This window comes from Glycine max, chromosome 15 (genome assembly GCF_000004515.6).
Source record: "Glycine max cultivar Williams 82 chromosome 15, Glycine_max_v4.0, whole genome shotgun sequence".
NCBI lineage: Eukaryota > Viridiplantae > Streptophyta > Magnoliopsida > Fabales > Fabaceae > Glycine > Glycine max.
Genome location: NC_038251.2, coordinates 32,315,585 through 32,326,327, shown reverse-complemented (window position 1 = coordinate 32,326,327; position 10,743 = coordinate 32,315,585). Strand labels below are relative to the sequence as shown.

At 34.6% G+C, this 10,743-nt stretch overlaps 2 protein-coding genes across 2 annotated transcripts; one reads left to right on the top strand and one right to left on the bottom strand.

The window, feature by feature from the left end:
* Positions 1–4,402: 4,402 nt before the first annotated feature.
* On the bottom strand, positions 4,403–6,989 carry LOC106796153 (serine/threonine-protein phosphatase 7 long form homolog). Its single transcript, XM_041009705.1, has 4 exons — positions 6,128–6,989; positions 5,966–6,050; positions 5,476–5,880; positions 4,403–5,394 (listed from the first exon to the last, which is right to left on the bottom strand). The coding sequence occupies exons 1-4, from the start codon at positions 6,967–6,969 to the stop codon at positions 4,714–4,716; spliced, it is 2,013 nt and encodes a 670-aa protein (XP_040865639.1). The 5' UTR covers positions 6,970–6,989; the 3' UTR covers positions 4,403–4,713.
* A 1,591-nt stretch (positions 6,990–8,580) lies between these two features.
* On the top strand, positions 8,581–9,713 carry LOC106796152 (polygalacturonase inhibitor). Its single transcript, XM_026125927.2, has 2 exons — positions 8,581–8,586; positions 8,664–9,713. The coding sequence occupies exons 1-2, from the start codon at positions 8,581–8,583 to the stop codon at positions 9,660–9,662; spliced, it is 1,005 nt and encodes a 334-aa protein (XP_025981712.2). The 3' UTR covers positions 9,663–9,713.
* The last annotated feature ends 1,030 nt before the right edge of the window (positions 9,714–10,743 follow it).

The window sequence follows — 10,743 nt, the reverse complement described above, 5'->3', positions numbered from 1 at the left end:
TATCTGATCGTCATGCGAGTATAAAGGCTGCTGTCGCTAATGAAGCACTTGGTTGGCAACCTCCCCACGGTTTTCATGTGTACTGTGTCCGACACATAGCCAGCAATTTCAATCGCAAATTCAACAACGTGAAACAAAAAGAGATGTTCAAGAAATTGGGTAAGGTTTATTTTATACATTAATTTAATTTGAGTTTCATGTCTATGTACAACTTTTGATGATAACAAATTTGATGCAGCGTACACTCCTTGCAAGCATGTGTTTGATCAAAACTTAGAAAAATTTCGTCAATTGAGTCCAGCCATAGCAAGATGGATTGATCGAATCTCAAAGGAAAAATGGAGCATGGCTTACGATACATCTGGACGACGATATGGTCACATGACAACCAACTTATCAGAATGTGTGAATAAGGTGTTGAAAGATTGTCGCAGCATTCCAATAACAGCGTTGGTCAAGTCAACATATAGTAGGTGCCGAAAGTACTTTGTTGATCGTGGTCGCCAAGCCCAAAGACAATTAAGAGAAGGCCAAGTTTATTGTTCTAAGCTTGTTACAGAACTTAGGAAAAATCAAGAACAAGCTTGTTCGCACATCGTTCGCGTGTATGATATTCACTCGACAAGGTTTGAAGTAGAGGAGACCTTCAATCCTATAACGCAACGTGGCGGACAAAAATGGGCAGTTAACTTGAATGGCCATTACTGTCAATGCGGAAGGTATTCTGCGCTTCACTATCCATGTTCACACATTATTGCAGCTTGTGGTTACGTGAGCATGAACTACTACCAATATATAGATGTTGTTTACACCAATGAGCACATCTTAAAAGCATACTCCGCACAGTGGTGGCCTCTTGGGAATGAAGCGGCAATTCCTCCTTCTGATGAGGCATGGACACTAATCCCTGACCCAACTACAATTCGTGCGAAAGGTCGGCCAAAATCAACAAGGATAAGGAATGAGATGGATTGGGTCGAACCATCTGACCACCGACAAAAATGTAGTAGATGTGGAGCTGAAGGGCACAATAGGCGTCGATGTCCAATGCAATCTGACCGTGGGAGTAATTCATTTAATTGATTTATGTATGTTACATGCCTGACTTGTATTGCTTTAGGTTTTGTTCAATGTATTTACTTGTTGGTCTTCAATGAAATCGTCAGTTACTTTTTGTTGAATGTGTGCTTCTAATGAAATAAAATTACATTTAGAAGTTGAAATAAATGGAGTGGATCAATCGAGGTTGAGTGACATTGGTGTTGATCGTTAGTTAGAAACGTTAGTGTCTAAGTATTTTGTCTTAGTTTTTTATTTGAAGGGTGAGGGCTAAGTTCTTTTTATTTTATGGTTAGGGCTAAGTTTTTTATTTTAGGGTTAGGGTTAATTTTATAATTGTATGGGGTAGGGTTAGGCCTTATTTTTTATTTGTTAGGGGTAACTTCAAATTTTTTAGAGGTTAGGGTTAGTTCGTAGTTGTTAGGGGTTAGGGGTTAATTTTTTTATTTGAATGGTTAGGGTTAGTCCGTATTGTTTTAGGGGTTAGGGGTTAGTTCTTATTATTTTAGGGGTTAGGGTTTAGTACTTATTTTTTATTTTAGGGTTTAGTGTTTATTTATTAGGGGTTAGTGTTAAGTTTTTTTTATTTTAGGGTTTAGGGTAAACAAATTTTATTTTAGGGGTTAAGGCTAACTTTTTTAGAAGGGTTAGGGTTTAGTTCTTAACTTGAGGGGTTAGGGTTGAGTGTTTATTTGTTAGGGGTTAGGGCTAAGTTTTTGTTAGTTTAGTGTTTGGGGTTAATTTTTTTTTATTTGAATGGTTAGGGTTAGTCCTTATTGTTTTAGGGGTTAGGGGTTAGTTCTTATTATTTTAGGGGTTAGGGTTTAGTTCTTATTTTTTTAGGGTTTAGTGTTTATTTTTATTTGAGTTGAAGTGTTATGGTGTAGTTCTTAATTTTGAGGGATTAGGGTTTAGTTCCTAATTATGAGGGGTTAGGGTTGAGTGCTTATTTTGTTGGGGTTAGGGCTAAGGTTGTTTATTTTTGGGTTTAGGGGGAATTTTTTTATTTTAGTGGTTAGGGTTAATTTTTTTATTTGAAGGGTTAGGGTGTAGTTCTTATTTTTGAGGGGTTAGGGCTAAGTTTTTTTATGATTTAGGGGTTAGGGTTAAGTTTTTTATTTGAAGGGTTAGGGTTTAGTTCTAATTTTTAGGTGTTAGAGTTTAGTTCTTAATTTTTAGGGGTTAGGGCTAAGTTCTTCTTATTTTATGGTGTAGGGTTAATTTTTTTATTTGAGGGGTTAGGGTTGAGTGCTTATTTTGGAGGGGTTAGGCTTATTTTTTTTATTTAGGGTTAGGGTGTATTTCTGAACATTATAGGGTTAGTGCTAAGTTTTCTTATTTTAGGGTTTAGGGTTTATTTTTTTAATGTGTACTTGTAATGAGATAAAATTACATTTAGAAGTTGAAATAAAATTTGTTTTTTTTTTAATGTGTACTTCTAATGAAATAAAATTACATTTAGAAGTTGAAATAAAATTTGTTTTTTTTAATGTGTACTTCTAATGAAATAAAATTACATTTAGAAGTTGAAATAAAATTTGTTTTTTTTAATGTGTACTTCTAATGAAATAAAATTACATTTAGAAGTTGAAATAAAATTTGTTTTTTTTTAATGTGTACTTCTAATGAAATAAAATTACATTTAGAAGTTGAAATAAAATTTGTTTTTTTTAATGTGTACTTCTAATGAAATAAAATTACATTTAGAAGTTGAAATAAAATTTGTTTTTTTTAATGTGTACTTCTAATGAAATAAAATTACATTTAGAAGTTGAAATAAAATTTGCTTTGGTAATGTGTACTTCACATGAAGAAAAATTACATTTAGAAGTTGAAATAAAATTTGTTTTTTTTTAATGTGCACTTCTAACGAAATAAAATTACATTTAAAAGTTGAAATAAAATTTGTTTTTTTTAATGTGTACTTCCAATGAAATAAAATTACATTTAGAAGTTGAAATAAAATTTGTTTTTTTTAATGTGTACTTCTAATGAAATAAAATTACATTTAGAAGTTGAAATAAACTTTATTTTTTTAAACGGTAAGGGTTTAGTTCTTATTTTTTAGGGTTAGGCTTAGTTCTTATTTTAGGGGTTAGGGTTAAGTCATTTTATTTTAGGGTGTATGGTTATTTTTTTTATTTTAGGGGTTAGTTCTTATTTTTGAGGGGGTAGGGGGTAGGGAAGGATAGAGGGTTGAATGAGGAATCTGTGCATGAAAATGCAAAAGGAAGTGTCTGGAGAAAAGGAGAAGGATAAAGTGGAGTACTGAAATGTGAAAACAGGAGGTAAAACTGGATTCGCGAAGTACGAGGAAGAGAATTCGAAACGTTCATACTATTATACTTCCGCCATTACAATGTATTGGCATTAAAGAAAAATTACTAAAATATATTTTCGATCTCAATGAATATTTAATTTTTTATTTGTTTTATAATAATTTTTTTTGTTGTGTCTTTAATCAAATAATATATTTTTTTCTTTGACATTTTTTAACTCATAATAAATTATTAAATTTTGTGTTTATTTTTTGATAATTTTTTCATTTATTATTAATTTTTTTAAAAAAAAATAATAACAAATGAATTTCTTTTACTAGAAAGTAAAAATAAAATTTGTTAGTTTATAATGAACTAAAAAAAAGTGTATAGGACCACAATAAAATTTTTGTTTTATTGTAGAAAAAAATAAAAATAAATAAATTATAGAAAACATAAAATTAAGGTATTTATTAAGAATTATAAATTGTTTTTTTAAAAAAATATATTAACGGATGTTTTAAATTTTTATGAATATTAAAACTTTTATTTCAAATTTATCTGAAATAAATTATATTATATCAATATAAGGATTTTTAAATAAATTAAAATATATTTTTTCCCTTTAAATATATTTTCAGGTTTGGAGTCCAACAAATCTAACTTCAGATAAAAAAAGGAGCAATGTTATAATTTTATAGAAAAACAAAACAAATGAAATTTTTTACAAGAACAAACAACAAACTTAGGGTTAGTTCTTATTTGTTAGGGATAGGGCTATGTTTTTTATTTTAGGGTTAGGGTTTAGTTCTGAACATGTTAGGGGCTAGGGTTAGTTTTTTATTTTAGGGGTTAGGGTTAGTTCTTATTTTTTAGGGTTAGGGTTAGGTTTTTTATTTTAGGGTTAGGGTTTAGTTCTGAACATGTTAGGGGTTAGGGTTATATTTTTATTTTAGGGGTTAGGGTTAGATCTTATTTTTTAGTGTTAGGGTTAGGTTTTTTTATTTTAGGGTTAGGGTTTAGTTCTGAACATGTTAGGGGTTAGGGTTATATTTTTATTTTAGGGGTTAGGGTTAGTTCTTATTTGTTAGGGTTAGGGCTAGGTTTTTTATTTTAGGGTTAGGGTTTAGTTCTGAACATGTTAGGGGTTAGGGTTAGTTTTTTATTTTAGGGGTTAGGGTTAGTTCTTATTTTTTAGGGTTAGGGTTAGGTTTTTTTTATTTTAGGGGTTAGTTTTTGAGTTTTATTTGGTTTACGGTTCATTGATTATTATAGTTTGATACGCGACATAAATATTATCCATAAGTAAGCCTTAATAAACTGAATATCATACATTACGCCATGAATGTCAAATTACAAATATACAACAAAGGCTTAATAAACGAAGACATGCAAATCATTCATTTTGGTGTCCGTGATGTCGTGAGGATGTGCCACATGGTCGATCCCATCTTCGTGCTTGGCGATCAGGATTTCTTCTGCCCCGATGCCTCCCCGCTTCTTCTTCGTCAGCCTCCGCAGAAAATGCGTGCCGCAAATCAACACCGAATAAGTCACCCGTATTAGGTATTTGTCCCGGTACATTCCATTGTGTTCCTAACGGGGCATTAGGTGTTGGAATTGGGCCATGATATTGCTGTGAAGGGGTCATTGTGGGCCATGAAAAATGAGCTTGTGTTTCCGCAACACCACCGAACGATTGCTGGCTTGCAGAAGTATCAGTGTGATGACCGTGAAAAGGATATTGATACATCTGGGTCGGATACTCAGCAAATGTTTGTGGCGTGTAATACATTCCATGGCCACGCTCCGCCATTTGTTGGGAATATTCTTCCGCTTCAACAATGTCCCTTCTTCTGTCTATCCCCTGAGTTTCAATACTTGACTGAAGCATGTGAAACTGTTGTGCAGGAAATTGACGCTCTGATGCGGGACCATGTGACACTGGCTCAGTGACTCTCTCTTGCTCTTCGGATAAAATTGTAATTTTTTCCACATAAGGCACGAGATCATCAAATGTGCATGTATTCCTCCCTTGAGGAGACACCATGTATTGTAATGCCTCCGCAACTTCACCCTGCATTTATAAGGGTAAGAAAATTAATGGCCATCATTAAATAAAAGTTCAAGTTAAAATTTGAAAAAAATTTAAAAATACCAATGTAGCCGTCTTTGCATTTGCTGGGTCAACAAACATCTTTGTCTTTCGCCTATACCAGACCATGTAGTCCGAGTTAAAACTCAATAGGCCTTCTTGTCGGGGATAAGCGTCGACCCTAAATGCATGGCGATTATTCCACTGATCAATCATTGGGGCGAACAATTGCCCCCAATTTTCGTCATGTTTCCCTTTCAATGTTATGCCATGAATGTTTAAGGGTTGTGAAGGAGACTCTGGAATTGGCTGTTGCATCCCAAATTGTCTCAATACTCTGTCCGGTTGGTGCCACTCAATAACTTGGAAACAAATTAGTGGCACCACCGCGTACCACGCGAAACTTCCGACTAAACAAACGGGAGGCAACAGTGATATTACGGTTGATGGGTACGGCTCCCACACAAACTGCATATAACAACATAGTTATGAACATTTTAGTAAAATAACACATATAATTTTTTATTTTACAAATAGAATAACATCTTCTTACCTCATGACGTTTCATAATATCTAACTTGCGACGAAAAACTCTCACATCATCATTGCCGATATGTTGGTTTCCACGTCGCAGCCACCTACAAAGATTAAAATTTAATATATGCTAAAACCATTTATTCTATTGAAATGAAAGACGCTGCTAAAAATTACTAACCTATGCCCCAGTGGTGTATTTTCTACTTGGGAAGGAGTCCTCTTTGGAGCCAAGGTTGGACATCGTTCCCATGCCCACATTTGTAGTAAGATGCACATACCTCCGATTGATTTAGTTTTATAATCGGTGGCATTGCACATCTCTCTGTATAGAAAACCAAGTACGGCAGCTCCCCATGCATATCTGCCACATTCTTCAAAGTCACGTAAAAATTGAAGGTATCTTAGCGAAACTTTGTTACTGCTTTTATCAACGAACAAGACACCTCCAATGAATCTCAATATCCATGCACGGGCAAACCTTCGTACTTGTTCTTCGTCGTCGTCATTATTTATTTGGGCAAAATGGTGAGCCAGCCAACTTAATTTCACCACACTACCTCTAATTTCATCTTCTTGTGGTCTGACTCCCAATAATTCCTCACATAAATCAGCCCAATCAAGATTTGTTGGACCGATTAATGGTAAACCATCCACACTTATACCTAACAATACAGAGACGTCTTGGAGAGTAATAGTACATTCTCCGCATCTCATGTGAAAGGTATGTGTTTCCGGCCTCCATCTTTCTATCAGAGCACTAATTAATGAGGCATTTATTTTTAAGTACCCCATCTTGATAATCCAAGCGAAACCAGATTGTAGAAGAAAAGGAAAAATTTGCTCAGGAATTTGTTCTTCCCCTTGATACGTGGGGACAGCTCGTCTGATATGTAATTTCCTATCTTCTTCCCCATTCCAAACATGTTCTGAAACATGTTTAGGTTGCATCCATAATACATCAGCATCGATGGGGCCAGACTTAATGTTAACATGTGATGAAGATGATGATGAAGATGCCATTGCTACTACAAAAAAAAATATAATACATTATTTGTAGATAATATAAATTAAATTAAACTACACACATTTATAAAAACATTATTAAATATATAACACAAAAATTTAACACTAATAAAGTAAATTTACGCATCTCTAATATTATAATTATTTATTTACGTGTAACATGCTTAATATTATAAAAACTAAAAATATATGTCTACCTAAAATTTACAAATATGTACGCTAATATTAATTTATACCTAATATTTCTACCTTATCTAATATTACGTGTGTGCCTAATATTTCTAAGACTAATATTAAGTGTGTCGGAACGTTTGACTGTGACTTACTAAAATATCATATATATACTACAAACTAACCTTCAAATATATACTACAAACTAATAACAACATACTTATTTTTATACAAACCTAGACTCGATCTGAAATTATGGTTTTTACAATGTGTGCTTGTCTGATCCATTTATTTTATTAAAATAAGCACTTTTAATAAATAAATTTAAACAAATAAACTCGTAATAGTTGTGTTTAAAATAAATAAAGAAATTTTAAAAAAATATTAGTGATAAATACAAACTCCATGCATTCACCACTAAAATATCAAAGAAATATTTTCTAACTTTACTAATATTTCCATCATAAAAACCAGCCAACCATATCATTTGGTAATAGATCATTAATGAAATTAGACAATGCAATTCAAATTGTCATTTGTCAATCATGTTTTACATGGTCAAATATATACTACAAACTAATAACAGCATACTACAAACTAATAACAACATACTTATTTTTATACAAACTAACCTTCAAATATATACTACAAATCTAAAAATATATACTACAAACTAAATAATATTTTTTTACTAACTAACCTAACCTACTCTTCAACTATCCGTTACTACATAAAAATTAATAACAGCATACTTATTAATTTATTAATAATAATAACTAACCTAACCTTATAATACCTATTAATCTTAATTAACCTAAACTTACAATACCTATCTAGCTAACCTATTATTTTAAAAATATTAACAAACAGAATATATAAATCATAAAATATAAATATATAAATGTTATTTAAAAAAATCACTTACCAAATAATTAGGAATTATGAACTATGGAAGAAAAAAACTCAGCAAAGGCAAAGCACCAACAGCACCAAGAACACTCTAAGAAATTTAAGAACGGAGAAAAGCAAAGGTAAGGAAAGCAAAGATAAGGTAGAAGTGAATCCAAAGTTTTACGTTCATGTTATTTTATAGAAGAAAAGCGTATACAATGGTCAAATCCTACTCTGCATCCCTAAACAATGTTGCTGCATCCCTAAACAATGGAGAGCAGAACTGAAAAGCTATAAAGGTGTCTCGCCAGTCCTGTGGACGAGACCGAAGCTGCAGGCTGTCTCGCCAGCCGTGTGGGCGAGTCCCACGTGGGCTATATCGCCAGTCGGACTGGCGGCTCCAGCTGGGTGTGTCGCCGTTCCCATTGGCGACACCCTCCTCTCTCCATCCTACGTGGCCATATCGCCACTGCTAGTGACAATACACCCTTCTCTCCACCTTTGCCGCCACTGGCAATGGCGGGTTGAGCCATGCCGCCAGTGGCAATGGCGGTTTCCTCCACAAAACAAACCCCCTCCGTTATTTCTTTTGAAACAGACCCCATCCCGTAAATACTTTGTAAAATGAGCCCCCTTACGTAAATTTGCCCTTCCTATTGTTCTCTCCATTTCCACTTGTATTCTCTGAGAGGTGTCACCCACAAGACAAGAAAGCGCTGCTCCAACTCAAGAAGGACCTAGGCAACCCTTACATCATAACATCGTGGAATGCAAAAGAGGATTGCTGCGACTGGTACTGCTGCGTCGAGTGTGACGAGAAAACGAATCGCGTCATCAGCATCGGCATATCGTCATCCATTCCAGACGCCAATGCGTCGGGACAAATTCCTCCTTCTGTGGGCGACCTCCCTTACTTGGAGTCCATCACCTTCCACAAGCTCCCCAACCTCGTGGGCCCAATCCAGCCCACCATCGCCAAACTCACCAAACTCAAGTCTCTCTTTATCACTTATACCAATATCTCCGGCCCAATACCCGCTTTTCTGGGCCAACTCAAGAACCTCGAGTTGATCAAACTTTCCTTTAACAACCTCTCGGGCCCCATTCCGAGCACACTTTCCCAATTGCCTAATCTCGGGTCCCTACAGTTGGACCGCAACAAGCTCACGGGCCCGATCCCGAGCTCATTTGGAGCCTTCAAGAAGCCCGGGCCAGATCTCATCCTGTCTCACAACCAGCTTTCAGGGCCCATCCCTGCTTCCCTCGGCAACTTAAATCCCGACAGGGTAGACTTGTCAAGGAACAAGCTCGAAGGTGACGCTTCCATGCTTTTCAGCAGCAAGAAAACGACCCAGATACTTGACCTTTCAAGGAACAAGTTCGAGTTCGACCTATCTCATTTGACGTTTCCGAAGCAGAGCTTGATATGGCTGGATCTCAATCACAACAACATTTATGGAAACATTCCTGTAGCATTGACTACGGTGAAATATCTGCAACAATTCAACGTGAGCTATAATCCTAGGTTAAGTGGTAAGATACCGCAGGGTGGAGAATTACAAAGATTTGATAAGTATGCATATTTTCACACTAAGTTGTGTGGCTCCCCACTTCCACCCTGCAAATAAGATTATGTAAGAGATTATTCTGACTTGAATAAAATAAATTTCCTGCTTTAATAAAGCATGTCATGAACCGTTGTTCACCTAATCTACAATCAAACATTTATAATGGTATTAGGTTAATAACAAGTACCATGACGACCCATTATTATGATTGCAATGACAAGACGTCATCAGTGTTTGTTTATGAGAATAAAAGTATCGGTTTTGTATCATACTATCATTCAATAAGTAATATATATATATATATATATATAGAATAGTTTATTATGGTATTATTAGAATTCTTTTTTTTTTATATGATTTTGTGTAAACCTCATTGTATAGGATAGATAAATGTCATGAAATATACATGGTGCGTGTTTGATTGCGGATGAGGGACGTGAATTTTCACGTCCAAGTTAACACTGTCTGTCTTAGCTTTCATATATTCTTGAAATTGACGTGAATTTTAGGCTATCAATGCATTTCCAAATACGCTATCAATTGTTGGTAAAAAAAATTATCATCTTTTAGTAACGACTACTAATAAAAGAGACTAAATTTTGTGCTAATTAACACTTTCAAAGAGCAAATTATATATGTAGATACTCTCTTTACCATGCTTTTCACGGTGCTTTGGGTATCTTTTTCATGAGAAAGTATTGCGATACAGATAATGAATAGGAATGTGTGGCTGTAACAAACAAACAAGGACAAGCATGTGGGTGAAACCCTCAGCTTCTTTTCACTAATTCAACTCGTGAATAGCGTGAGGAATCAGTTGAAGCCCCACAGGATATAATAAGATGCATGGGGGCCCTGCACATTGATGCTATTGTCGTTACAGACATCGCGGCATATGAGTTCGCAAATGGAAAACGTGGCTATGTTGTATCCTTATCCCATCGGCACTCGCATTGTTCTATAAACTCACCAAACTCAAGTCTCTCGAAATCACCTATACAATGCTGAATATGGCTCACAAACTTTTTAGCTCAAAGTGATCAAGCATTTCAATATAATAGATTAATTACTCGAGATTTTGTAATATTTCAGGGATTATATTAAGATATAGCAATAGTATTTCTTACTATTATTAGATATC